The 27,869-nt window shown below is 41.7% G+C and overlaps 8 protein-coding genes and 1 non-coding gene across 9 annotated transcripts; 4 read left to right on the top strand and 5 right to left on the bottom strand.

Annotated features, from left to right (window-relative positions):
* Nucleotides 1-5,360: 5,360 nt before the first annotated feature.
* BDBG_05058 (uncharacterized protein) lies at nt 5,361-5,705 on the top strand (the record flags this gene model as incomplete). Its single annotated transcript, XM_002625148.1, has 1 exon — nt 5,361-5,705. One exon carries the CDS (start codon nt 5,361-5,363, stop codon nt 5,703-5,705), a length of 345 nt encoding a protein of 114 aa, XP_002625194.1.
* A 3,974-nt stretch (nt 5,706-9,679) lies between these two features.
* On the bottom strand, nt 9,680-9,788 carry BDBG_17117. The gene has a single exon. It is a non-coding gene; the product is annotated as a tRNA-Ser (tRNA).
* A 46-nt stretch (nt 9,789-9,834) lies between these two features.
* On the bottom strand, nt 9,835-11,699 carry BDBG_05057 (Ser/Thr protein phosphatase). The gene is made up of 2 exons (XM_002625147.2): nt 10,947-11,699; nt 9,835-10,868 (listed from the first exon to the last, which is right to left on the bottom strand). The coding sequence occupies exons 1-2, from the start codon at nt 11,137-11,139 to the stop codon at nt 10,105-10,107; spliced, it is 957 nt and encodes a 318-aa protein (XP_002625193.1). The 5' UTR covers nt 11,140-11,699; the 3' UTR covers nt 9,835-10,104.
* Nucleotides 11,700-11,739: 40 nt separating this feature from the next.
* Nucleotides 11,740-13,487, top strand: BDBG_05056 (60S ribosomal protein L16). The gene is made up of 5 exons (XM_002625146.2): nt 11,740-11,988; nt 12,079-12,214; nt 12,347-12,400; nt 12,470-12,728; nt 12,821-13,487. Exons 1-5 carry the CDS (start codon nt 11,968-11,970, stop codon nt 12,957-12,959), a joined length of 609 nt encoding a protein of 202 aa, XP_002625192.1. The 5' UTR covers nt 11,740-11,967; the 3' UTR covers nt 12,960-13,487.
* A 126-nt stretch (nt 13,488-13,613) lies between these two features.
* Nucleotides 13,614-15,669, top strand: BDBG_05055 (AMP-binding domain-containing protein; the record flags this gene model as incomplete). Its single annotated transcript, XM_031721964.1, has 5 exons — nt 13,614-13,772; nt 13,846-14,041; nt 14,099-14,545; nt 14,646-15,275; nt 15,356-15,669. 5 exons carry the CDS (start codon nt 13,614-13,616, stop codon nt 15,667-15,669), a joined length of 1,746 nt encoding a protein of 581 aa, XP_031578491.1.
* Nucleotides 15,670-15,952: 283 nt separating this feature from the next.
* On the top strand, nt 15,953-20,285 carry BDBG_05053 (SCF E3 ubiquitin ligase complex F-box protein grrA). Its single transcript, XM_002625143.2, has 3 exons — nt 15,953-17,699; nt 17,756-18,442; nt 18,569-20,285. Exons 1-3 carry the CDS (start codon nt 16,965-16,967, stop codon nt 18,929-18,931), a joined length of 1,785 nt encoding a protein of 594 aa, XP_002625189.1. The 5' UTR covers nt 15,953-16,964; the 3' UTR covers nt 18,932-20,285.
* On the bottom strand, nt 16,431-16,698 carry BDBG_17116 (uncharacterized protein; the record flags this gene model as incomplete). Its single annotated transcript, XM_031724903.1, has 1 exon — nt 16,431-16,698. One exon carries the CDS (start codon nt 16,696-16,698, stop codon nt 16,444-16,446), a length of 255 nt encoding a protein of 84 aa, XP_031578490.1. The 3' UTR covers nt 16,431-16,443.
* Nucleotides 20,282-23,701, bottom strand: BDBG_05052 (uncharacterized protein). Its single transcript, XM_002625142.2, has one exon. It carries the CDS (start codon nt 22,792-22,794, stop codon nt 20,932-20,934), a length of 1,863 nt encoding a protein of 620 aa, XP_002625188.2. The 5' UTR covers nt 22,795-23,701; the 3' UTR covers nt 20,282-20,931.
* A 56-nt stretch (nt 23,702-23,757) lies between these two features.
* Nucleotides 23,758-27,548, bottom strand: BDBG_05051 (F-box and leucine-rich repeat protein GRR1). Its single transcript, XM_002625141.2, has one exon. The coding sequence runs from the start codon at nt 27,286-27,288 to the stop codon at nt 24,328-24,330; it is 2,961 nt and encodes a 986-aa protein (XP_002625187.1). The 5' UTR covers nt 27,289-27,548; the 3' UTR covers nt 23,758-24,327.
* Nucleotides 27,549-27,869: the final 321 nt, after the last annotated feature.

Genomic DNA, 27,869 nt, shown 5'->3' with positions numbered 1-27,869 from the left:
TCTCAGAATTCTTCTCAAGACTCTGTTTTACAGACTTTGAAAGAGTTCAGTGAAATTCTCTTAATTATTTCATCAAACTTGAACTTCATAATCAGCTACTGATGTAATACAGGCTATATATAACTGTCTCATAGCCTGGAAGGATAGACCTCTCTCTGTATTTAATAGTCTGATTATGTTATTCAATAGTCTTTCTGCCTTGACAGTTCTTTGTTGAATATGATATTTAAAATTCAACTTGAAGTTTAATCATACTCCTAATCATTTGACATTTACACTGGGTTTAATCTCTCTATTTAAAAGAGTTAGAGATAGTTCTTTCTTATTGAATCTTGAAAAGAAGTGAATTAACTCAGTTTTATTTATATCAAATTGAATTTAATTGATATCTGCTCTAATAAAGATTTTCTTTGCAGCTTCTTCAATTACTTTCAAATTCTCTTTGATAGTTTTTGAGCTGTAGACTAGACCAATATCATTCACATAACTCAGAGATCACACTATTCTCATATTTCTATTTTTAAATAGATATGCAGTGTATATTGCAAATAAAATGAGTGAGATTGAAGATCTCTGTGATACTTCTATTTTTATCTCAGTCTTGTCTTGTTTCATTTCATCAAAGAAGAGTTGTATACTTCTTTTGAACATAAAACAGTTAACTTATTTTATTAGAGAAAGTGGCAGTTTTAATATCTTCAATGTCTGAATTAACTTTGACTTTGAAACATGATTAAATGCTTCTTTTATATCAATGAAAACTGCAGTTGAGACTAGACTCTCATGCTTTGCTATTTGAATATCATGAATAACTGAGAGAACAGTGTCAATTGCAGAACACTGTTTTCTATCTCTCATTTGTTCACTGAATAAAAGAGAATCATCTATAGAGCTTATAAAAGATAGTTGAGTAGCTATTATCTTTTCTAAAACCTTTTCTAGACAGTTCAATAGAGATATTACTCTATATAACTTAGAAATTGAAGTTTTTCTATTAGGTTTTGTAAGAATCACTTCAGTGGCTTCTCTTCAGCATTCAGAATGATATTCATTTTTCAAGAGATTGAAAAAGAGCTCAAAATATTCATTCTTTAAGTAGGAATATGTATTCTGAATAATTAAGTGATTAATTGAATCAGGACCTGCAGCAGTTTTAACAGAACTTGAGAAGATAGCTGACTCTAATTCATCTTATGTAAGATCAGGTCATTTCCAGTCATTTTCATCAATGTAGTTGAGAAGTGATATATTCTCTTTCTCTGAATCTGAATCTGAATCTGGTGAGTTCTGAAAGAGAATTCTCATGAAAGCTTGACATTTTTCCTCAAAAGAGTTTGCTGTATATGATTCATTCTGAAACTCATATTCTAAGACTGGAAGTTTTGCTACACTTCTTATTTTAGTATAGTTAAAAGCTTTAAAAACTTCCTTTTCTTGTGCTTCTTCAAGAAATTTATTTCAGCAGTCTGTTTTAGCTCATTTAATATCTGAAAAATATTCATTTCTGACAGCTTTGAACTCTTCATCAGATATTACATCATTCTTTCAATCTCTTCTAGCAGTAGCTAATTCTTTTCTTTTAGATGAGATATTCTTATTTCATCAAGATTTTAAATACTCAGAAGATTTTCTCTTTGAAATATTATCTCTAACACTTGTTAGAATAATAGATGTAATAAGCTTCACTCTATTCTCAAGCATTTCATTTGAGATATCTTGATCAGAATTTCAATATAGCTCATTCTGTCTTTCAGATTTTAACAGTTTTATGCTTTCTTTAACTGCTTTTCAATCAGCTTTTTCAAAGTTATACTGATTAGAGAGAAGAGGATTTTCACTCATTTGTTTTTCACTCAGTTTAATATCAAATTGAATAATCTCATAACCTGATCCTGATGTCTCATTTGAATTAATAAATCAGTTTACAAGTCTTCTTTTCATTAGATTTTGTAACATGAAGATTAGATCTATAATAGACTTCTGTTTCATATCTTTTCTAAAGAATGTTTGTTGATCAGACTTATTAATCAAATCTATTGAATGCTCAAAGATTCATTCAATCAGATTATCAGCTCTCACTGCTCTCTTGCATTCTGAATTTCATCAGAGATGATGTGTATTGAAGTCTTCTACAATTATAGAGTTTCTTGATGAAGTTATGTTCAGAAATCCTCTATCAATTGTTCAGATATTATTATATTTCTTCAATGACTTTTCATTATAGATATTTATGAGCTGTATAGTATCAAACTCATTTTCTTTATCTATAATGTCACTCATCAGAATATCAGAATCAGACATGATATTAAATCTTAGATTAAATTAATATCTTGATCTCTTTCTTTCATAGATCACTACTCTTGACTTTATCTCAGACTTTTGAGATAAAAAGCAGTAGTAGCTTGAATGAGAAATGACATATTTTTACTCAGCATCAAAATTCGGCTTCTGAAGCAGTATAAAATCAACTTTTTATTCAAATGCAATTTGAAGACAAGAATAAATATAATTTGAGTTTCTATTCACATTATTTTAAATAAATGTGATTTTTGAAGAGTTTTTAAACTTTTTTTATTGTTTTTGTTGTATATTCATACTAAAAGAGAGTAGAGTAGAATCTAATCACTATCATCAGATAGTAGATTATAACTGTTCTGAAAAGTAGAAATCTCAACTGCTTGTATTATATCTAGTTTATCATCAGAGTCATTTCTCAATTCTCTAATCTTAACAGAAGTTTAAGAATTCAAATTCTGTTTACATTTAGCTGAAGAATTGAAGTTTGAAGACTTAGACAGTTGAGAGTTTCTTCTTTTTAAGCTTATAGTTGTGAGTTTACTGGCTTGACTATTCTCTTCAGTTCTAGGTTTACTCTGAGCTTCATCTTTTCTCCAGTTCTTTTGAGTTCTTGAAGTAAACATACATTCTTTTGAGTTAGATGCATGTTTTTCTTTACAATTAGAGCATTTAAGCAGAGTGTGTTGACATATTTCACCTCTTTTTAAGCATGTTTCATATTTATGCTCACTAGTTTTATGATCTCTGGCACAGAATGCACATTTTGAGTCTCTGAAATAGAAGATTATAAAGTGTTCATATCTTTGACAGTTTGAACACTGTGTTTGAGCTTTGAGATTCATTCTTAAGTCTTTGTATTCATGAACTCTCATTTTCAAATCTGCTACTCTTACTTCAGAGATCTTTGACTGTTCTATTATCTTTATATATACTAGAACAGAGGCATTTCTTCTGCTTTGTCTGAACTCAATTGAATTTAGTCATACAGACTTCTTTCTCAGTTGAATAGAGTTGTATTCTTCTAATTCATTTTTGAGAAGTAGCATTTCTTCTTCACAGTCAAAAATTTCAACTGAAATATCATGAAGAATGAATTTATCTCACTTTTCATCTCTCTCAGATAGAATTATTGTGTTTAACAAAGATTCTACTGCTGATTTTCAGAGATTCTCATTCTGAATAAGGAATTCAGCACTGAATTCAGACATTGTAGTCAGAATAATGAAGTTTTCAAAGAAGAATGACTTAATTGAAGCTATAACTGGTTTTTGAACTTCAATATCAGTCATTAACTGAGAAAAGAACTGCTGATTGATTTCATTTCTAATTCTGAAAATAAGGTTTGAGTTTAGCTTATTTCTCTGCAATATATTCTGATTTAAGACTTTGAGAATAAGTCTTCTATTTCTGGAGATTTGAAGATTTTTCTCTTTTTACATTTTTTTCTTCACTCTTCTATCACTAGAAGTATGAGCAGTATTCTTCTCAGTTTTCTCAGAATTTTGAGCAGATTTTGAGATAGCAGATTTAGAGATAGCAGGTTTAGAGGCAGCAGATTCAGCTGCTTAAGCATATGTTTTCTTCTGATTTAAAGAAGAAGAAGAAGAAGAAGTAGAAAAGAAAGAAGAGCAAATTGAAGAGTCAGTAATTGTATTAGAAATTTTCAAAGTTTTTTGAACTGTGTTTGAAATTTCAAGTTTGAACTTGATCACTTTCTGTAGTTGTCTAGTCTGAGTATAAAGAATTAACAGAACTTCTTCATTCATCTCACTCAGATACTACTTTTCAAGAATTTTACTTGCTTTTTCAAGTTTCTGTATTTTAAGAACTTATTATTTCTCTATTTCTTCTTTCTTTCTTCTCTTCAGAATTTCAATCTCAGGAATAGTATTTGAGAAAGCATCTTTTTTCACATTAACTGAGTGTACTTTTGAACTCATTGTTCTTACTCAATGAAAAGTTGATCAGACTAATTCAATTGAGATATTTATTAAACTCTTTTGAATTGAGAAGTTAGTCAGACTGTTTTAATTAAGAGATTTCTAAGTCTGTTTTCAATTGAAAAGTTGATCAGACTATTTCAAAAGAAGAATAGCAGACTTTTGTGTATAAAACACCTGATTTTTTTCACTTTAGTTCAGTAACTAGGTTAGATTTTTAAAGAGAATCTAATAAACTAAAATTGATTTTTAAGATAAATCAATAAAATCTTTACAATCTCTTTCTTGAGATACAGTGAGAAAAAGTATGATATCAATTGATAGTAAATCAGATAATATGACAGTTTTTAAGAGAAAAACTGACAAAAAATAAATCAATTTTTTGCAGAGAAATTGATTAAAACTATTCAATTTTATTCTAAATCATTCAATTCTTCTCACACAACAAGTGTGCAACTCAAATCAGTTAATAAAGAGTATAAAAAAGAATTAAGTATTAATGAAAGCTCTTCAGTCACTGAAAAAGTAATTCTTACTTAAAAGAATATGAAATTATAACAGAAAACAACTCTGTTTTTAATTCTTTGTAAGAATATTGTATAAAACTCAGAGAAAAACACCTTACTTTTTCAAGAGAAGTAAAAAACTATTTCTAAGATCTTTTTTTTTTTTGCATTAACTGCTGCAGAAGAATGAGATAGAAACTGCTAAGATATACACTACTGTATACTCTCTATCAAGACTTTCTCTCTTCAGAGTCTTGATATTATAGAGAATATAAGTCTGTTTCTATATAATAATGTAAATATTGCCAGCAGGATGTAGAGAAACTGGTTATTTATATCTCAAAATAGAAGACTTTGTCAATGATTATATTAATATAGAGTTAATTCTCAAATTCAATAGAAATCTAGTGTTACTGTTCTCAATCTCTTACAGAATCTATTGAATATTGAGATATTAAAACTAGATTTAATATATCTCACTGTGCAGGGATCAAAGGCTCAGTCAGATCTTGGGGTATACTGATTTTATAGTTGTTGATGTGCTGTTGACTCATTGTCTGTTGATTATGTGCTTGATATTATCACTGAGGTATCTTTTTGTATTTTTCTGCCGGGGATGGGCCAGATTGGGAAGGGCGGTATGAGGGTGGGACTTGGTGTTGGTGTTTTGGAACATCAAAGATGGACAGGGTTTTCGCGGAGGTCACATCTCAGATATCTCCACAACTACAGATCGGGGATCTTCCAAAATCGAGAAGATTGGTGCATACGGCTAGGTCTCTTCACCTTACAATTTGTATGGCAATTTGGCCCGGGGTTGTGGTGTGGTAGGGGAGAATGGGGGATAATCCCACGCAGGAGTTCCGAACGACGTCTGGTTCACGTTTGGCTGGATAACTCCACCACCACACGGGGTATGCGGTCGGCGATGGGGTCAAAATGCTCGTATGATCGAGGGTAGTATTATAAGTAATCTCATTATGATTAACTAATATCTTCAGATTCAAGAGTCAGTGTTCTTGATTTATTCAGTATATATCTATTATATTGAATAGTATATCTTATTCTTATTGTGAAATTCTCTTCAATTAGTGATTAATCTCTGTAATACTTTTAATAACAGTACTGATTAATCTCTTCTTAAGATTAGTTATTCTAAGATGTTTTTTTATCTCAGAGATTCATACTTTCATCTTCTTTTATAGATAAGTAAGAGAGATCTTCTTAGTCTTGATAGAATTTATTAATACTTGAAGCTCTGAAACTCTTACTCTGTACTACTTGAGTATCTGAACTTCTTATCAGAGCTAATATAATATCTTTCTGTGAGATAATACTTACAGAGAAACAGAAGTTATTGTTACAGATATAATAAAAATAATAGAAGTAAGAGAAGAGATAGATATATAAAATCTCTCTCTTCTTCAACTGCTTAGTATAGTGTAGATAAGTGATGATACTGATCAGAGACTGTATCAGAGTCTTCTCACAGAGAGAAGATAAAGAAACTGCAGAACTCTGTAGATTTAACTTAGTAGTACTCTAAGCAGAGCTCAGACATGCTGTGAAAGAGAAACTATGAATTAAACTTCTTAAAGTTACTGTTTTCAGAATCAAGCTCTCTTCAGATTTCTCTCTGAATAATTATATAAGATTATATATTACTGTGTTAACTGAAGAGAGAAGCAGTATTACAACAGTAATAAGAGAGATAGAGAAAGAACTGAATATAGATAAATTAATCAGTAGAAGAAATGACATCTCACTGCAAGATACAGTAACTATTACTACAGCTGTAAGAGAAGTAGAAGAAGAAGAAGAAGAAAGTGTGATAATAAGAGCAGTGCTTCTGCAGTCTGTTAACATCACTGTTTTTATCTTTAATCAAGTTTTCTTAACAGTTACAGAGACTGCAGCTGTATTATAAAGATATTTATTCACTAAAAAATATCAGAATAAGTTCTTTATTATTCTTTAAGAATAATACTCTCATACACTCACTGTTATAATTAAGAGAGAAGAGAAGAAAAATATTTTATAAGAAGAGAAGAATCTTTTTAAAAAATTCTATTACTACTGTTAACTTTATCTCTAAAATACATTACTTTTACAGAGAATTTTATATATAGAATGAAATATAATAAGAGATCTGTAAGTTACTTATTAACTATATTTTTCATATTTTAAATTGATATATAAGAAACTCACTTATTATATATTTAATTTAAATAAAGATGAGTAAAGAAAGATTTACATAGTTAGTAGAAAAACTCATCTATTTCTTTATATTATACACAGTATATACACTGTTAATTGATTGATAACTGTTACTATATAATAAAGATAACTTTTAATTCAGTAATCTTAAGAGTATAGAGACTATACTCTTAAAGAGAAGAGTATTATTATACTCTCAGTTATATTAAGACTCTGTTATAGTTTTATATAACTCATTACTTTTATACAGATAATTTCATCTTATTTAAACTAGTTTTTAATTACTCTATAATATTATTCAGATATATCATAGAAAGATCTGATTAATAAATATAAGAATCTCACTTTTATATAAGATTAGTAGATTACTTTTTCTTAATAGTGAAATACTGTTAAGATATTACTTCAGCTATTCTCACTTATAAAATAAGAGAAGAGTATTCACTTATTATCTATATAGAATAGCTAGATACTGACTCTTTATAAAAGAAGTCAGTGATTTATTTTTTCTTCTACTGAAATATATATGAGAGTTACTGCATGTCTCATACAATCTTCTTAGTATACTAAGTATCATATCTGTAATATTCTTGCAATAACTCTGTAGCCTATAAGCTCACTATTCAAGCAAGATAGTCAAGCTCACTTATACAGCTTCTCAAACAACTATCTCTATATAACACTGCTGACTAGCTGCTGCTTCGGTTCCGTCATATTACATTAAGCTCAATAAATATCTACAGAATTAGCTGTATATTTTTATATGTAATTTTCTATATATATTTTCATTATATAATATATCACCTTAAAATCTAATTGCATTGTTGAGATACCATTGAAAATATTTCATCATCATGATGGCGAAATGGCAGGCATTGGGTGTAAGCGGGCGTTGAGTGGTTGATCACGTTAACCAATAGGGTTAGCAGCCCTTGACTTCACACAACTATATAGACTGGAGTTTGTGATGACTATTCACAAGAATCACAACTCAGCTTGAATACTATTATACATTTGACCTCTACATTTTATCTTCCTACCGCGAATACTTCTAGTAGCTATCAGTACATATCACGCCAAGCTGCGAACCACGGAATAATCGCCTGCGATCACTTATTCTTACAAAGTGTGACTGATCTCTTTCAATCTTAGTTTCATATTCACAAGTGTCACTTTCTCTCTCATCTTCTCTGAACCATTCTTCAGAATGTACGGATGCAATTTATATAACAGATAGAATGATGAATGCTTGAAAACTACATACTGCTGAATTCATGTGACTAATAGCATCTGTCTGTGGAGTGTTGACCTGACTCCATCCCCCGAACCAAAAGCCGAGGACGCGCCCAACAATCAGTTGGTAGTTGGGAGAGCGATCGGTAAAAGACCCAGTGATGGCGATCTCAGCGATGGGAAGCGGCGGAAGGACAAGTAACTAGTGTTCCGTGGGACAATTTTGAAATGGGATTGAACAGCATATAGAAAGTTTTCTGTACATAGCGTACACATCTAGACGAGTTCTCCAGACGCAAGACAGCGAAGATGGCATCTTATTAGAGTTTTCACTGGCTGTTCGACCTGCAAAGAAAAACATGTCAGATGTAATGAATCCCCGGTAGCCGATATACACAACTGGTGTACTGCCAACTAGCGGATGGGACAAAAGCAGATGATCGAAAATTGCACGAGCCTTCAGTTGTTATTCATATACCTCCATTTAGAAGGGGACAGACATACTTAAGCGTGATGATGACTCTGGCGAAATGATTAATCCCACCCCTAGAAGCTCCTGAGGCTCCCCCTTTTCAGCGCGACAGAGCCCTGAACTCTGTCTAGACTCTAGCACTGATACCATAAGCGGTGGAACACGATTTGACACTTCCGGCTCTCTATCTAAGTTCACGGCACGCAAAACATCTCCATATTCCTATTTTCCCCTCCTTTTACCTCGCTACCACCATCCAGAAAGACTCCCACGCGCGTCCCAGCAAACATCCACGGGGAGATCCTACCGAGGTCTCCGGGGACACTTCATGTCGAAGGTGTGACCCCTGAACGTGTCAAGGAGTTGTCATGATGGTGAGGATGAATATGGATGATGTAGCTGGCAAGGCGTTTAGGGCCGTTGGTGCCGAGAGGGGGGTGTTATGCAAGTTCAGCAGGCTGTGTACCTGTTTTATGCCCCCTAGTAACAAGTGATCCCTCAGAGAGGGAGGAGAGGTAGGGCAGTCGGTTGGGGCGAGATTGGGACTGGAATGGGACAGATAAAAATTGTTTAGAAAAGTGTAAGGTAGGTTATTTCTGGTCATTTCTTAGGGATAATGAACCTAGACATATACTACGAGATTTCTGTTCGCTCAAGTTTAGGTGAAAAGAAGAATCATTGTAAGTATTCGAGCTCTGGACAATCGCTTTGTAGTATAGTATGTAAATGATGATGATGATGGGTTGGGTGGTGTTTCAGGGGCTAACATCTAAGTACTAATGATACAGAACGCAACGCCTCCTGAGAAGGAACCTTTTGTCATGAGGTCATTATTTGATTATACTTTGAAGATGCAAGAATGAACGGACGTAGTATAGGGGTTAAATAGAAACTCGTAGAAAGGTAAGATGTACAGGTCTGCTCCCTGCTGTAGCAGCCATCGCCGGTGAAAAAAGAATAGGTATGTGGTGGCAAAAAAGTGAAAAGTAAAAAGAAAAGGGTTCAAAAAAGAACGACACCAGCAGGATTCGAACCTGCGCTCCCGAAGGAAATGCCTGAACAACTAGTGGCGACTGAACGCCACATAGCAGGGCACCGCGTTAACCACTCCGCCATAGTGTCAGAATTTGGTAACCATTCTCTCCTTAACTGTATATTTGTGGGTATAATTGGGCCTTGCTCTGCTGACGCTTCTCCGTCCATCCTTTTTTTTGTAAACTTCCAAGGATCAAATGCGGTCGTTCTCCTCGTAGGGTAAGTAGAAAAAGTTAAATAGGTAGTAAATTGTTTACGAAAAGAGTTTGCTTTGCTTATATCTAATTAATATTCCATGTCTCTGAAATTGTAAAGGCAGTATTGTGAGTGTTTCCTGGTTTCATTACGCTATATTCATTCCTTCCGATGACGACCCGTCGTCGGGCATTTTGCCCAAATTCTTCTACCTCTCTACTGGCAAGTCTAGGTCCACAACTAGGGGGCTATTGAACTTTTTACCACCCTGGTGCGGCCAGTTCGTTGCCATGATAGCGGCGTTCACGATACAGGTCTCGTTTCTTCCAGATATGACCCTGTCGCCTCTGGCCACGTGCGATTCATCCTCTACCGTCAGTGAGGATCCCAAAGGCCCGTAGTTTCGAAGACAAGGCTGCTTTTTCCCCGTGAGGTCGATCAGACATTGTTTTTTGCTGCCGAGCGGAGGTAGTTCTCCACGAACTGAACTGAGCTCTTTGAACCTTTCACCATGGGGTGAAACATCCCATAGAACTCTGTCGTATCCTCGACCTTCATGGACGTGACCACAAATAGCTAATCGTGGTCGGACTCTCCATAATGCTCGACGTAGATGTTCGCAACCGAGCGATCCGTGTCTATTCTCATCGCAGTGGGACCGAGGCGGCGTGTGAGTCAAGACTATATCAGTATCTTGAGGTATCTGAGCCCAGATGTCCGCAGCTTCTTCAGAGGAATAACCAAAGGCCCATTTCCCACAGTGAGGGGTGTACGGAGACCCGAATATTTTCAATACTGATCGAGGCCCTTCCGGTCTGGAGAGCCGAATAACGGCAGATTCATGGTTTAAGTAAATGATTGAAGACTTGGTGAAGAGAGATTGACAATCGTCTGTCGACTCCCGCCTCTGGTTGTGAAACGATCGCCAGTGCCGGTTGTAGAAATCACTATCGAGGGTGATGTCGTGGTTACCTTAGATATGTTGGAGAACGTATCAGTGTGTCCTTGGAAGGGGGGTCGGTTGCAACGAGGGAAAAAAAAGTATCTAACCCGCAATTACTATTTTAACTTCAAAATCCGCGCTCTCAATCCATTCTACAGTTTTGCACAGCTCACTCATAGTCCCCTGATTCGAGAGATCTCCGGCATGGATCAAGACGTCACCTTTCGGCAGTTTGAAAGCACCATCTGAGGGGCCATAGCCATGTGTATCTGAAACACAGACAATCCGGGTACGAACCATATTTCGTCAGTTAAAGATAATTGAGTATCTCAACAACTCAGGAGTTGGAAAGATGGAAATTAGAAAATAGGTGGGCCTCCACGTTGGCTCTTCCCAAATAAACGAGATTAAACAGCCACGCCCTCTGACATCCAACGATATGGCTATATCCTTCCAATTTGTTAACTTATAGAACACGTCGGACATCTGAATGACAGAGGTAGGAGATGTCCGTTAAATGAGGTAGGAAGGAACCTTTAATCTGGATGAACTGGTGCGATGGCAACCCTTGAAACATTGAGGAAAAGCACGATAGTTTGAGAAATCGAAAACAAATGTGCTCTGTGTTCCGAGAGTTTAAAGACCGAAGCAGAGATGTTTGGGAGGAACAGAAAACAGTTTATGCTAGAGTGCGGTTGCAGGCGCCATAAAACGGTTAGAAAAGGTTGTCAAAAAAAGGGATAATCGTGTTCTGTAATATCAGACCCTGAAATACGAGATAAATTGACTGAGAGGCGCTCCGATGACCGACATCGACGTCGATGAAGACATAATGTAAACGTACTACGGATGGATGTTGCGAGAGAGAAACAAAGTTTGCCTTTGGGTTTATATGTCACGTGATGTACCACATCTATTGGCAAAATTAGGGCTGGGATGCTCGTCCACACAAACTAGCCTCGCTTAGCCATTTCTGCCCATCGATCCTCTCCGAGTGCGTGGTTTGAAGGAGACCACAACGACCAACGACACGACACCCAACCCGACAATACACTACCCAAGGTGTATCCCCGAGCATAGCTCATCGCCTTGCTGGATATTTGCCTCGTGAACCGGTGACAGAGCACGATGTCCACTTTCGAGCCAGTGGTGCGTTAAATCTTTATTGCGGACTTGGGACTTCGCGTTTTCGATGATAAGGGCTGAGAAAAACTGACTGGATTCTTGTGATGGATATAGGTCGTCATCGACGGCAAGGGACATCTCCTTGGTCGCCTGGCCAGCATTGTGGCCAAGCAGTTGCTCAACGGCCAAAAGATTGTCGTTGTGCGATGTGAAGCCCTCAACATCTCTGGCGAATTCTTCCGCGCTAAGCGTACGATATAACCCTTTTATTTTTCGATTTTGGCGAAAATTTGGCATTTTTGGGCTTGGGGATGTGGGATAATTTGGGCTGTTTGGGATAATTTAGGATGGATTTGACGACTGACTCGATTTCCGCCTATAGTGAAGTACCATGCCTACCTCCGCAAGATCACTCGTTTCAACCCAACTCGAGGAGGTGAGAAAACCATTAGCACACAATTGCCTACGTGTCGGACGGCGAAAATCCACTAATACGGAAGTGCAGGTCCTTTCCATTTCCGCGCTCCTTCCCGCATCTTCTATAAGGCTGTCCGGGGTATGATTCCTCACAAGAGCGCTCGTGGCGCCGCTGCCATGGAGAGACTGAAGGTCTTCGAGGGCGTCCCACCACCATATGACAAGAAGAAGCGAGTTGTCGTTCCCCAAGCTCTCCGAATCCTCAGACTGAAGCCCGGCCGCAAATACTGCACCGTTGGACGGTTGAGCCATGAGGTTGGCTGGAAGTACCAGGATGTTGTTGCAAGGTTAGCCCCCAGCAATACCAACCATGCAGATCAAAATATATCTTCCCGAATTTGGACTATGATCGGTCTGCTAACCATCATTTTCTTTTTAGACTCGAGGAGAGGAGAAAGGTCAAGGGATCCGCATATTACGAGCGCAAGAAGGCTGCGCGGAGACAACTTGTTCAAGCCCAGAAGACTGCCAATGTGGATCAAAAGACAAAGGCCCAGTTGGCGGAGTATGGTTATTAGATTTCTGGGTGAGGGGAATGATGTTTGGCTTTAGGTTCTTTGATGGTAGAGCTGGTTGCAATGTGAACGGCAAACGCAAACCAATCGGCCTGTACCTATAATATCACGAAATACACCTTTAATGAATCAAGGGCAAAGTGATTGAAAAGGGAACAGGGGATAAAAAAGGCAAAAATATTGAATATTTTTTTTAAACCGGGTGCTATTGGGACGATGCCTTTGTTCATATTACTTCATAAGCCTGTCTCTCTAAAATCTTCCATGGCGCTTAATCCAAATGGTTTCTTGTTCAATAAATTCCCAAGGCATATCATGATTCATGTGTATGGGTCTCTTCCATTAAGCGTTCTTCAGCGGTCATAATTACATTATCCACATTGTGATTTGTGCTTGTGCCTGAACGAGCGATCTATGGGTACCGAAGTACGGGAACCTAAATAAGCCATCAGGGCTAGCACAACGGCGGGTAGATTTTGTGGGGGCAACATGTTGCGTTTCGGGGCAAACTCGGGGGGTGAGACGGGTCACGAAGATAGCCGAAGAGAGCACCTCAATTCTTCTCTCTGCCCCTGGAGTCCTTTTTCCTCATCATCAGGAGATTTTATTGTTTTTGTGGTTGTGTATTGTTCAGCTCTCTCGTAGCTATCTTTAAACATGTCCGGGGCAGCTAGTCGTTTGCGCAATCTCACCCACCACTTCCTCCCCACATCGCCATGGGCCACAGATCCCAAAAGGGAGACCTCCCACCCCTTCAACCGGCACACGCTTTCTCCCACATTCTTCCTCCCGCGCGCAGCTGCTATTGAACCGAATGTATGCTCTATGTGAATGGCTCTGTTTTCTCATTATTTTTTGCTAATTGGAAGCATTCTTCTATTACCGACAGGCGCAAGCTATCTATCACGTCACCGCAAACAACAAGGTCCTAAGGAGATCATATATCGAGACAGCGGACCGGGCTAGGGGATTTGCTTATTACCTAAGAAAACATGGCTTCAAGAGAGTTGGCATATTATGTCCTAACACTCCAGCCTTTTTGGAGTCGATTTTTGCGATAGGTGCAGCGGGGGGAGTCAATGTTGGTATGATAACTTTACTACCCTTTTCTGGTGCGGTCGATGCTAAAACTGAAGCGTTAGCTGTCAATTATAGATTAAAACCAGAAGACATTGCGTATATCTTCAACCATTCCGAAGCCGACGTCATCATCGTTGACAAAGAATTTGTCCCGCTCCTCGACGAGTTCAAGAAGACGAATGGTCATGTACCTCTGATTATCGACACGGACACAGACGCTATAGAAGGCGAGCTTAGCGGGCCGTTCGATCAAGCCGTATTGGAAGGCCTTAGCTTTGATACTACGTCCGGAAACCATGGATGGCAGGGATTGGAAGCTCAGACGCCGGATGAGGATGCGCTCATTGCGCTTGCGTACACGAGCGGCACCACTTCACGACCCAAGGGCGTCGAGTACATCCACCGCAGCTGCTATCTGGCAACTCTCGCAAATATAATAGAGTCTGGACTAAACTCCAGCCAGGGTCGGTGTCGGTATCTTTGGACACTACCAATGTTCCATGCTATGGGTTAGTTCATATCCCCGTTGAAGAGTTTATTGATTTCATAGTGATGTATTATTTATTTATTTATTTGTTTTTTTCATATTAACCAAGATCCTTTCCGCAGGATGGACATTCCCATGGGCCGTGACGGCCGTCAGAGGCACACATTACTGCCTTCGGAAGATCAACTACCCTCTGATTTGGAAACTACTCAAGGAAGAAGATATCACGCACTACTGCGCAGCTCCGACGGTCAATACCATCCTCTGCAGCTCGAAGGAGGCGGAGGTACTTCCCAATCCCGTCCGGGTTACGGTTGCAGCAAGCCCCCCAACACCACATCTTTTTGAACAAATGACAAATCTCAACCTGCACCCGGTCCATGTTTACGGGCTTACTGAGACCTACGGCCCAATCACAAAGGGCTATTACTTGCCTCAGTGGGATAACATCCCAACAGAGGAGAAATATAAGAAGATGGCTCGGCAGGGCCATGGATTCCTAACCAGTCTTCCGGTACGTGTAATAAAGACTGAAGTACCAGAAGGAACTGTTATCGACGTCGAGAAAAATGGGGAGGAAATGGGCGAGATTGTATTCGTCGGCAACATTTGCGCCAGGGGCTACTATAAAAATGAAGAGGAAACGAAGAAGTTGTTTAGCGGAGGCGTGCTCCACTCAGGGGATCTGGCTGTATGGCACCCAGACGGAGCGATCCAGATCCTAGACCGTGCTAAGGACATTATCATTAGCGGTAAGTACCCTTGGATTCCTACGGTACTCCCCTTGCGATATTCTGTGAAATACTAAGGACTCTTGGCGCTTTTTTTCTAGGCGGCGAAAACATATCCTCTGTTGCATTAGAGTCCATGCTTGCAACACATCCAGACATTCTTGAAGCCGGAGTGGTCGCTGTGCCTGATTCCCATTGGGGCGAGCGCCCAAAAGCTTTCATCACGGTCCATGCCGGCAAGCAGCTTGAAGGCAAAGACGTGATTGAGTGGGCAAAACATGTGAGCGGTATCAGCCGGTTCATGGTCCCCAGAGAAGTTGAAGTCGTGCGCGAACTGCCCAAAACTAGCACCGGGAAGCTGAAGAAAAATGTACTGAGGCGGTGGGCAAAGGGCGAGGATCGGACCCTTGAATGAGATGTCGCGATGATACCATTTTGCTAGTGTTATCCTGCTTTGGTGTAAGATTATGTGAATACTCGGCTTGCTTTTCGAGGACCAATTATATTAGCAAGGTTTTTAAACAAGGGAGTTATAACTTTTCAATGGATCCATTTACCTACTGTCTTCACGTTGAACCATGCATCTTGAAACGTAAAGCGCTCTCTATTCTGTAAAGCTTGGAAAAAGTCCCTTTGTTGATAGTCATGTAAATATGTAGACTATAATTTAAAGGTAATATAGGGCTAGTTCTCAATATCACAATACATATACAAAACACTATTATCCCGGTCCTAGCCATTTACCTAGATGACTTCTAGAGTACCACGCCGAATCAGTCACTTGCTCCTGTTGATCGTGTGAGGCCGCAACGTGGAATTCCCCAAGGCTGGCTTATTTAGCGACATCATTCCAACCAAGGTTTCGCTCTATCTTCAGAACTTCTCGCACACCTGTCAGCCCTCTCTGAGCTTTGTCACTACTGGACGATATAGCTTATTCATTATTCTTCCGGTTAGGATATCATTACAAGTAGCTAGCAAAGGCACATAACCTCCTGGGTGGCCTATTTAGCTATCCCCCGCCTTGGCTTCTGCGCCATTGGTTGGTTGACGGGTTTCATATTCCGCACCCAGCCTTATTTATTAATACTTGGCCCCTCCTTCGCTCTGCTTTCTCATTCATTGAGCTGGGTCACAGCAGCCGCCAGATCTTTTCATCAGCAGGAAAGATATTCCCTTTGCCGCTCTCTCATCTTTGATGGTCACCTCTGTTTTCGACCTCTGCAACCGGCCTCTCGTTTTCTCCCCCCGCCTTCCGTTGCGTCGCGCCCTCATCGAAAACAAGAACCACGCCCCACAAACCGGCCGTCGCTCCGCCTCCGCCGTTCTGTACTTCGCCAGCAACTCTGCTCGGAGCTGTTTCTCGTACAACCCTCAACCCGCTCTTGCGTATGCAGTTCGTTTGCAACGCAAACCCGAGGAGTGCCTGCCCGCTGTTCTGCATCCCGCCAAACTCTCTCGTAATAGCTTCCAAGCTTATATCTTGAGCTGCGTTCAACTGTTTGTGCGGCCTAAACCTACTCACCCCACCGGCCTACCGCTAATCTTCCACGCTCTTTTACATACGAAACCTATCACGGAGTGAATCGGGCTCAGCTATACTCTGAAGAGTTGAAGTGGAATAATTCACAGCTTGGCGGAAGAACAACATTCGGTGCCTTCAACAAAAACAGCTTCCCTTCACGGGCAGCATATTTAAATCCGTCGAGAATGCTACGTTCAAGGGCCCCGCTACGGCTTTCTGGGGATGATAATCCCTCAGAATCATCGAATTCCACTTCTCCGGAGCGCGCGGTGGACGATGATACGGATTTCTTCATGCATCTAGCAAGCGACTCGGAGTCCTCAGTAGGGATGAGCACTTTTCGGGACCTCAATGTCAACACTAGCCCCGACACCGTTCTCCCACCCATCTCCCGCCTCCCTCCCGAGCTCCTCATCTCTATATTCGCAAAACTTAGCTCTCCCTCGGATATGCTGAGCTGCATGCAAGTCTCTCGGAGCTGGGCAATCAACTGCGTGGGAATTCTTTGGCATCGGCCCTCGTGTAATACTTGGGAAAACCTGGAAAGGGTGGTAAAGGCGTTTACAGAACCGCACACTTATTTTCAATACTACGATCTTGTGAAACGACTAAACCTTTCCGCACTGAATAAAAAGATATCCGACGGATCCGTTGTTCCCTTCTCGCGTTGCAAACGGATTGAACGCCTGACTTTGACCAACTGCTCGATGCTTACCGATAATGGGGTTTCTGATCTTGTGGATGGGAACAAACATCTCCAGGCTTTAGATGTGTCCGATCTCAAGTCTCTGACGGACCATACCTTGTTTATGGTCGCCAGGAACTGTCCGAGACTTCAGGGATTGAACATTTCCGGTTGTATCAAGGTGACAGACGAGTCGCTTATCTCCGTTGCAGAGAATTGTCGTCAGATTAAAAGGGTACATTTTCTCTCCCTCCAAGATAAACTTCCCCATAATTTGCTAACGGTATCTAGTTGAAATTAAATGGAGTTGTCCAAGTCACCGATCGAGCGATCCAGTCATTTGCTATGAACTGCCCCTCCATATTGGAAATCGACCTTCATGGGTGCAGGCAGATCAGAAGTTCGTCTGTCACTGCCCTTCTATCTACCCTCCGGAACCTTCGAGAACTACGACTAGCCCATTGTGTCGAGATTGACAACAACGCCTTTCTTGACCTTCCCGATGACCTGATATTCGACAGCCTTCGGATCTTGGATTTGACTGCCTGCGAAAACTTTGGAGACTCGGCTATTCAAAAGATCATTAACTCCTCACCGAGATTGAGAAACCTAGTTTTAGCAAAATGTAGATTCATTACTGATCGTTCAGTGTATTCTATATGCAAACTAGGGAAAAATATCCATTATGTCCATCTAGGCCACTGCTCTAACATTACTGACGCTGCGGTAATTCAGCTGATCAAATCATGCAACCGTATCCGATATATTGATCTGGCATGCTGCAACAGACTGACAGACAACAGTGTCCAGCTGCTGGCTACTCTTCCGAAGCTGAGGCGGATAGGTCTTGTCAAGTGTCAGGCCATTACAGATCGCAGTATAATTGCTATAGCAAAGTCTAAAGTGTCCCAGCATCCTTCGGGGACCAGCTGTCTGGAACGAGTACATCTTAGCTACTGCGTTCACCTGACAATGGAAGTATGTTGATAGTTATTCGAAGCTCTGTTCAGACCTCCCCCTCCCCTCTCTCTCTTTTTTTTTTTTTTTTTTTTTTTTTTTTTTTTTTGGTGGCTAAGGCGCATACTGATCAACCCGTCTATTTAGGGAATTCATTTGTTACTCAACAGTTGCCCACGGCTCACCCATCTCAGTCTTACTGGCGTCCAAGCATTCCTTCGAGAAGAATTGACAGTATTTTGCCGTGAAGCTCCCCCTGAATTCACCCAACAGCAACGTGACGTTTTTTGCGTGTTCAGCGGCGATGGAGTTAGTGCTTTGCGTGATTTCCTCAATCGTGCGGCTGTCCCTTATCGCCAAGAGACTGGAGAGGGGACGATGTATGATGATGCTGATGAATTAGATGAAGCGGAGGGTCAAGTGACCGGCCTTATGAATGCCGCCGTTATCAATGATGAGGAGGACAGTGAGATAGCTGGTGGAGGAACCCCACCTGCACCACTCGGATGAGAATCAACGAGCCCAGCCTTATTTTTGTCCATCGTCATCGCACCATTCGACGATCAGCATATATTAGGATTACCCCTTTAAAATAGACGCCGGCTCGATTTCGCAAATATTGCTACTGGTACGATGTACGAACATGCAAGCCTTTGTCATCCCACCGCAGCAGTTTAACCCTGGTCATCTGATAAAGATGGCGAGCGCTGTTCAAAAATGGCTGCAAGCATACTGCACACAGAACAAATATATCGAGATATAGAGAATCAACTCGCCAAACGACGAATTACAATCTAAGGGGCCTATTTCGTACTGTGGTGCATAATATTGCCCATAAGGAACAACACGCCGCCTGGCGCGGAGGGAAAAAGAGTAGCAATTATCAGGGTATGGTCTACTGTATATCCTACCGTGGCATTTCTCCAGGGCCGTTACATCGGCTTGATGGTACAACTTCATTGCCCATCCGTCAATCTCGAACTCGAGGGGGTGAGGGAAAGAACAAGCCGCCAACGAAGCGCGACCTTTGGTTTGAACTTTTCTATTTCCTCAATTTTCTTTCACTGGGTGTTTCGTTTTCTCCGATTTCTTGATTCGGTAGTTTTCGTTGATCCCAGGCAACTGTTTTCTCGCCATATATACCCACTGCTGTGAGGATCGGATGGAGATTATAACGAGAAGGAACCAACGACCCCTGGTTCTAATATGTAGCATAAAACGACCGTACAGCCTTCTATTTTATTTGTGCAGTTTATTCCGGCGTTTCCCCTTTCCTCCTTCTCCCTTTACTCTGTTTCGATTTTCATTTCGTTTCCCCCCTTTTTACTTTTTAGTTTTACTAGACGAGATGATTCCCCCCTTCCTCCTGCTTTTTTATTTTCCTCTCATTAAATACTAGTTTTCCTCTTCCGGCACTCCAGATCTTCCTTTGTTTTTTTAATTATTCTCCCTCTTTCTTTCCCCTTTAGTAACAGGGAAAACTTCAATGATGAATAAAGCCTTTTTTTCACATAATTAAAATTATGATTTGTATGTAAAATACCTACTTTCAGAGAATGAAGGGGAAAGGGGGAGGGGGGAAGAAGAAAGAATGACATCAAAAGGAAGCGGAGATATTGCATAAATTTTTCAGTTTTTTCTTCGAAGGTCTTTCTTTCCTTTTCCTCCTTGGCCTTGATATTCCTCTGCCAAATTCTGGTCCTTCATTTGCGTGTATTTCCTTTTTTAATATACATATTAGAAAGAAGAAAAAAAGAGGGACGGGGAAAAAAGAGAAAATAGAAAATATGAAAACTTATCGAGATGAAAATATTGGTTGGCAAAGTCCGTATAAAATGAATAAATGAATAAATAAATAGTTGAGTATTAGAGTATTACATAGGTATCTTCTTAAATCTGAATTGTGGTCTCGAAAACATGTAACTAACTGATATTGTGCTAATTCAAACTACTACAAGAGACTGTTGTTTCTTTGCTTCCCATCGCCGTTCAGCCTCCTTTTTACACCCCTTTCACTTCAAGAGAGCAGACTTGACTATTGATAGACCAGAAATCAAACGAACGAGAACGGGTGAAAAAGAGGGAGAGAAAGTAAAATACAACCGGGGACGGGTTGATTTCCGAGTTACCTGCCGCTCCATACTTCTATGTTTCCGTTCCGTTTGTAATGTACTGCACCTTGTAGTTGAATGCATCCTGCGTTTTCAAGATAACCGGAAAGAGAAAATGGATTGCTCTGGGCTGTGTCCCTCTCAATGCCTCTTGCTGCCATGTAGATAAGCGCTGCGTAACAATTGTCGATAGTTTCTTCTTTTCCATTCTCAAGTGGGTGAGAAAAATTGAAAAAAAGAGGAATAAGAAAGGAATACAGAATGCATAAAAGATATTGGTAATATATGCATACATTCAGCCCCCGTAACTAACTAAAATTAGTCCTTGGAGTGCCATGACAATCTGGTTTGGGTTTTCTTTTCATGCTCCCAACTCTGTTCGCTCGCTCACCCTCATCCTCAATATTCGCCCCCATAGTCATTTTCTAGCAGGCGTTCGTTCACAGGAGCCCTACCAGCACCAGCATAGCGACGCCGGCTGCGTGCTATGGCGCCTGATTGGGTAATCGGTAGAAATACGAGCATAGTTTCAAATATCCGTCGACGGAGGCGCGGGTTATAGGAATTTTCCCGGGACACGTTAGTAGTGGAGGTGGAGCATGAGGTCGATGATGAAGGCGATAGCATTACTTCGCTCATCATATTATTCAGTGCCTCAGGGGCCGAATAGAAGGAATCTCGCGACACAGATGCTTCAACTGAAGCGGTGGTAATAGATGTATGGGAGTCGTTCCTGTTGTCCTCTTCAGGCGTCCTATCAGAATCAACAACACGGTGCATGGGCCCATTTCCGCTGTTGTGCTGTTCCGTGACGTTGCAGTCGTCATCTCTGTCAGTCATATTTGTCGAGAATGATCTTGCTAGAAGGCCGCTAGGGTAATAGAGTTGGTGGGAGTACCCGCTGGGTATGTGCCTATGGACCGCTGTTGTGTTATTGTTAACATCATAAGTATTATCATTGCTGTCATGGTCCACTGCTAGGTTTAAGATCCGTGGAAGCTCTTGTTGCATCAAGCTTGGCACTGGCTGCGGTGGTGGGGGGAATGTAAACGCGGGAAGAGGAGTCCGATTGGCCCCTGACAGTCGGGCCCTAAACGAGGTATCAGTCACTGATCTAGGGATTGGAACTCCTCGTGATGGAAATGTCGTCCCGTTTCGTGTAGGTGTCTGCTCTCGTTGTACGAACGGCGATGGGATTTGGGCTTCACTATTTCTACGTACTTCAGCTTGTTCAGTCACAAGGCTAGGACTGGGAGTGCGCCCTCTTCTCCTCAGAGTTTGGGGTGGTAGGGGGAATGCGTTTACTATTGCTGCCCGGTCACAGGAGCTTGGTCCTCGGCGAGAGGATGGTGAGGAGGCGGTTGGAACTTGTTTGCGTGGAATTACAAGCGGAAAACGTGATAGCTCAGGAACGTTAGCTGTGGGTTGTGGATCCTGGGGGTTGTGGCTTGCTGCTGATTGCCCTCTAGAGACCGGGACTTTGAGAACGACTTTGGTGCCACCCTCTTGCATCTCTGGGAAACCAATATAAGCATGCTTCCGTTGCTTGTAGTAGGAATTCTTTCGAATAATCGAAGGACGAGGGACTAATGACAAGGTCTCCTTCCATCTGGATCGGCACTTGTTTAAAAACATCTCATTTGATTTGAAACAATCCTTATGCGGTCCGAGAAACAGGCTAAGGTGACCACGCCGTAACTTCAGTTCGAGCGCGTCCACCCCACACACTGTCATTTGCATCTGACAGCGGCGTTTGGCAACGTTGGCATTCCACACGACATCATTTTTCACAAGGACGAAATCCAGACTATACTCATCGAAGGATTTGACCTGAGAGAACATTCTGAAAGTGGAGGAACATTTCCGGAAAGTGTTCTTCGATTCGCAGTATTCCCTCAGTAGGAAATGACAGATCCCCTTGTTAAACCAAGATATTGTGAATTCGCGATCCTCATTGATGCTGAGCTCGTATGCGTCTAATGCTCGACGGAGATCGCCCACTGAAGCCCAGAGGGATCCGATGTTGAACCAGACTGGTGCGCGGGACATAAGAGAGGAACTCCGCCGAAGGAAGTCAGTGTGCTCCTCGAGAGCTTCGACGTACTGCGAGTGCCGGGCGTATAGGACTGCGGCAGCTAGGGAGTAAACGGCTTCTTTAAGATCCATTTGTGGGCTATGGTATTTCGAAATTTCGCAATTAAGCATGCGTGGAGAGGGGAGGTGGCCGGTCATATAACGAGGTCTTGGGTGAAGTGGCCCCATTCTGACGTTGATTCAAGGGGCCTCCACAGGGCTGTAAAATTCGAAAGGTACGAAGCACGGAAACAAGTAAAAGGGTAGCCCTCATATAATGATGGTAAAGAAAGCTCAGATGAGAATGAGTGCAGAGGAGAAAGCACAAATGTCAGGGGCTGTGTTGAGCCTCATTCTTTCTCTTGGCGGATGAACTGTGTTTTATATAATGGATCAAGGAAAATATTAGGTCTCTTCCTCTGAATCCTTTGTAAAATTGCCATCAGATATGAAAGCATACTTGGTCTCATGAAATCCTGTGAAAATCAGATACCCTCCTAGTTCAGATATGTGCCATCAAGCTGATAAGCTCCAGTCGCCATACAGCTTGTGCAGTACAAAGTTCATAGGTCCCACCTCTTGTATCAAATTGACTGACAAGAATCTTCCTAAAAGGAAAAAGAGGAAGAAATGTTGACTTTGAAAGAGAAATCTTTATTTACCAATCCATATAACTGGACAGTGGAGATGGGACAGCTTCCATCATGCCTAAACTGTACAAAACTGGTGGGTGCTCTTGGATATTTAACATCCATTACCTGCCCAGCTTTCTCAAGACTGACATAAAACGAGAAACAAGACCAAAGGCCACGGGTATCATATCAGGTCTTTAGCTCGCCACAAGGGAAAGACATCCTACTCTTTTCCCGGATAGGATAGCTTCAAGGAAATTCAATAGGTTTGCCTTGGGCGATAATTTGGCTCACTAGGTTCGATCGTTTTGATCTTGATCTTTTTTGAAAGCATTAATAATCGAATTGTTAACCTACGGCATCGCAGAACTTGGCTTGTACATGTACATTACATGTACCGTGGACACTCATCGCCATTAAGTTAGCCCTTCTGTGTAGAATCTCCCCGGCGGAGTCGCCGTCAAGCACGGGAGAGGTTGAAATAAACACTTCACATGGTTAGTTATACTATTACTTGGCATTGGCTTGGCACGGATTAATTCGGTAATAGGCGGGACCATTGGACAGTTGGACCTCCCTCCTATATCCCATCCAATAACCTTAAGTCGCAAACTGTCTATATCAAGTCAAGGTGAAAGGTTTATAGTGGAGGTTGTTTATTAGCACCCCTCGGAGTCCTTAATTCATTAGTCAAAATGAGATATGAGAAGAAAGGAAGCCTAGACTGATCTGGGAAGATGGGCAAGGTTTGTATATAAGACCCAGGGACTTTCTGTCCAGTGTTATGATCAAAAACTGAAACTAACAGTACACATATATCAAATATTAGACGGGCAAAATATACCAAAGGCTGAAAAATATGGGGAAAGAGAAGTAAAATTAAGCGGGACGCCTTCCACGATCGACGGTACAGGCGAAAATGTCGGCATCAAGAATGCCAAACTAAAATTTTAACAGAAGTCCGAAATGGTTGATAGAAAAGGTGGGAATGTTCATTATGTATGTACATGTACATGTGCATATTAGGCTACTAGACCAAAAATAGCAAACAGAAAGAGAAAAGAAAACTTCTCAGCAAAAATTGACGGCATCATTGAATTGTGATGCCATGACTAGCCTCGACAAGGCCATCCGCTGATTTCGAAATAGCAACCCAGTTAGGAGTATAGAGCCGCAGTTCATCCAGTGCCGGTATCACATCGGACTGGTTACTGTCGCTCCACAGACAGATGACCTTTCCACTCAACCCGTTTCGGGGAGCGTCTTGCTTTTCATCATCACCATCATCGTCTTCTGGTTTGTCATGGCTATCATGCCAGCATATATCCACAACCCAAGTCCTATCCCACGTTCGACTCCACAGTCTGATTTCCGCAACTCCTTGGCCGGAAGTGTGCGGCATACGGTGGTCCACTGCGGAGCCTGAAACCTGGAAATCCGCGACTGGCTTGTCGAATTTGAGTTTGCAGGCTCGTGTGTTCCGGCCGGAAATTTCGATGCGTGCTTTGTTTTCACCCACTGTTTTGGTAATGTTGTAGGACATCCAGTCACTGGACACGATTCCAGTATCCCTATCATGATCTTGTCCCAGAACGCGGGGAGGAAGCCCAGCCCAGGAACATTTTTCGAGTTTACCAAACGCGCTTTGGTCGCAGGTAATATTTTGGCCCGCTGCGCTCGGTATAGAGTTTATTGCATCCGTAAGATAAGGTTGTATGCCGCTAAGAGATACTGTATTCGAACCGTCGTCCAGATTGACTTCCTGTATGAAAAACATCTTCAAACGATTGGCAGGAGAGAAGGGAAAGGCCACCAAATTATAAATTAGAGTACCAACAAATACGAGAAACAGGAATGTCGGAATATGGTATGTGAATCGATGGATGAAAGGGAATAAAGGTGCGAATAGAAGAGTTGTAAAGACGGCACATGCCAAGTAGACAATGAAGGTCGACACTCCGTCTGAACCAACCTGGCTCATTGAGGTGGTCAGGAAAAGGGCAAGCTGGCCGACAAGAATGAGAACAATAGGAGCTAGAAGCAAGAGTTGTAATACCCATGTCCACCTAGGTAATGTCCAGCTCCATGATTGTTCATGTTTAAAACTGGGGCCTTCATCGGTACCTTCAACGACACCGTCAGTGCCACCAGTCCGATAATTTGCAAACGTTGTACGTTGGCCACGAAGTAGGGATGTAGATTCTGTGGGGTCGGTCTCGTCTGCATCTCCGGGGTATTCAGCATGGGGGCCAGTATCAGATGGTAGCTCGTCTGCGGAAGGCGTTAGTAACCTGCTTCTGAGGCTGCTTGGAGGTCGCCCTGAATGCATAATGGCCTGACGCGCAAAATCCCCCTTCCGCGGAAGAGCGAAGAGTTCCAGATATGAAACCCAAGTCGCGAGAAATGAGCCACTAAAGTAAAAGAACACAAAATATCCCGCCGCAATTCCTTTTTGGTTTGCATAAACTGTGTTAATCACTAGCATGACCCACGTTGCGATGAATATCCACGTGTAGCTATATGCTCTGTGGAGAGCTGAGGGCCTGAAAAAGTCGGCGGCACAGGCTAGAAACCAAGCTAGGAATATCCACACAGAGATCATCATGCTCCACACTGAGAATTGGCTGGAATGTACGATATATGGATTGACTTTCTCGAGTAGATACGCCAAACCTATAGGAATGACCGTAGCCACAGCCAATATTATAGGGGTGCGGAATAGGCCGCGGAGACCTCGTAAGGAGACCCGTTCGTCAGTTCCTCCCAACGACTTGGACATCGAAAACAGGTACATTCGGTCTGTTTTAGATAAGACAATAGCCGTGATGAAGATTACCAGAGGGGCAACGATCAGTAACGTTACGGAGAGTGCAAACAGAGTATGAAGGCGGAAAACCGCAAAGGCGGATCCAAACATATCAAACCAAACACCTAGAGTGCCAGTGCCGCTGTTCACTTTGTCTAGGCCCTGTGATTTGCCATCGAAATCCGTTCCCGTATATGAAACGAGACCTTCAGTGGTTCCTATAGCAGCAGAGAGCATGTGCCACAGGGAATCCACACTGGTGTGCCGAGCATCATCTTGGTCTGTGTGATATCGGCTTCTGGGAGCTATGAAAGCCAAATCAAGCCCTCGAAGCCCTAAGATACCGTTAAACACGACATAGTCAGTTTGACTGCGCAGTAGGCCCATCTTAAACCCGTCAGCAGCGAGCACAGAGCCAAATGGGTGTTTAGCGTTCTGATAAAATCGTGTAACTTCGGTGTCCGTGGTTCGGAAAAGGGCAGCTCGACCCCCCGCCCCCGCACCTTCAAGATTCAAGAACGTATGCGTAAAGTTTGACAGTGGATGTTGGCTAAATACGTGTGCGCCGTTCAAATAATCTTCCTCGCCATTATTGAAGAGCAAGACGAGACCTTTCCGGGGTTTGTTGCCAGGGGTCGTGAAGTATTTGAGGAGTTGTAGCAAGCTCACGACTCCCATGCCATTATCCGTGGCTCCATACCCTGTTGAAACACTATCATAATGAGCGTTTACCAGAACCCCTCCTTTCCCTTTCGGTTTCCCATTTGAGCGCTCCCACCAGTTCTCCGGGTCATCTTCAGTCCCTCGTATATAAACAATGATGTTGGTGCCTTCAAAATAGACTCCCACAATTGCAGCCTTGCCAACTCCACCGTTAGAATAAGTCAGATTAGACTGATTGTCATCAAACACGAAAACGTCTGGTATGTCGTTATTAGCGGAAGGGCGCTCTCCAGCCTCTACTGTAGGGCGAAGGATCGAATCGATTCGGCGTAGGAGCCACTGGTGGACGTCATCATTTCTCCGGCTATTATATGGGTGAAAACCTCCGGTTAAGTGCTGAAGATCCCTCCAGGCTTCCGTAAGATTCACACCTTCCGGGCTTGTTTCCGGAGCGGGAGGAACAACCAGACTTATGACGAGGATCGGAATTAGAAGGGCGAGATACACGATTGTTGTGATCAGGGTTACCGGCCCGGGTGTGAAGGCAATGGGGTTGAACTTCTGAGCCCTGGGGGTGGCCATTATGGGCGATATGACCTGGGGAAGCCGGCTCCGCTTGGAAAAGTAAACCTACTGAGCAGGAGACAGATCCATTCGCGACAGGCAATAGTTCTCTCGAGGACGAGAGGTGTTTGGGATGCTGAGCGTATCAAGGCGGGTGAAGGCGGCAGTAAGTTTGGGGATGGATGTTCCTCGCCAAGCCCATCCTCGTTCTCATGCCAAACAGATACGATTGATTTATTTACTCTATAAAATTTGGAGACCCCTGGCCCAGACGGCTGGAACCTAAGTATGAAGGTAATAAGGAAAATCCGTGGGTTTAGGAGCTCCCTCTGTCATTCATATTTCTCTTTGTTCTATAGGAGTAGGCAAATTCAATACAATCGCTGCTGATCGCGGGAAAACGGTGTCGGAATGAGTGTCACGGATGAATATGTTGGAGACATATGAATCTTATGTGTATCAAGATCTGCTTGTTATATTATCTGTACCCTATCTAATATATCTATTTCATACAAAAGATAGAGCTATTTATAGTAAAATATATGTGCGAGCCAAGAGAGCTAGCATAAGCGAGTATTAGACAAGTGTTGTAGTAAGCT

Source organism: Blastomyces gilchristii, assembly GCF_000003855.2.
Source record: "Blastomyces gilchristii SLH14081 genomic scaffold supercont1.8, whole genome shotgun sequence".
In the NCBI taxonomy this organism is placed as follows: Eukaryota; Fungi; Ascomycota; class Eurotiomycetes; order Onygenales; family Ajellomycetaceae; genus Blastomyces; species Blastomyces gilchristii.
This window is presented reverse-complemented; position numbering and strand designations above follow the sequence as displayed.

Bases quoted from the DNA above. Each gene is read 5' to 3' on its own strand.
- BDBG_05052 (XM_002625142.2), bottom strand. From the start codon at position 22,794: ATGGGGCCACTTCACCCAAGACCTCGTTATATGACCGGCCACCTCCCC.
- BDBG_05051 (XM_002625141.2), bottom strand. From the start codon at position 27,288: ATGGCCACCCCCAGGGCTCAGAAGTTCAACCCCATTGCCTTCACACCC.
- BDBG_05053 (XM_002625143.2), top strand. From the start codon at position 16,965: ATGCTACGTTCAAGGGCCCCGCTACGGCTTTCTGGGGATGATAATCCC. The intron at 17,700-17,755 runs GTACATTTTCTC...AACGGTATCTAG, and splicing joins ATTGTCGTCAGATTAAAAGG to TTGAAATTAAATGGAGTTGT. The intron at 18,443-18,568 runs GTATGTTGATAG...CCGTCTATTTAG, and splicing joins GCGTTCACCTGACAATGGAA to GGAATTCATTTGTTACTCAA.
- BDBG_05056 (XM_002625146.2), top strand. From the start codon at position 11,968: ATGTCCACTTTCGAGCCAGTG. The intron at 12,215-12,346 runs GTACGATATAAC...TTCCGCCTATAG, and splicing joins CGAATTCTTCCGCGCTAAGC to TGAAGTACCATGCCTACCTC. The intron at 12,729-12,820 runs GTTAGCCCCCAG...TTTTCTTTTTAG, and splicing joins TACCAGGATGTTGTTGCAAG to ACTCGAGGAGAGGAGAAAGG.
- BDBG_05057 (XM_002625147.2), bottom strand. From the start codon at position 11,139: ATGGTTCGTACCCGGATTGTCTGTGTTTCAGATACACATGGCTATGGC. The intron at 10,869-10,946 runs GTTAGATACTTT...AACATATCTAAG, and splicing joins AGTTAAAATAGTAATTGCGG to GTAACCACGACATCACCCTC.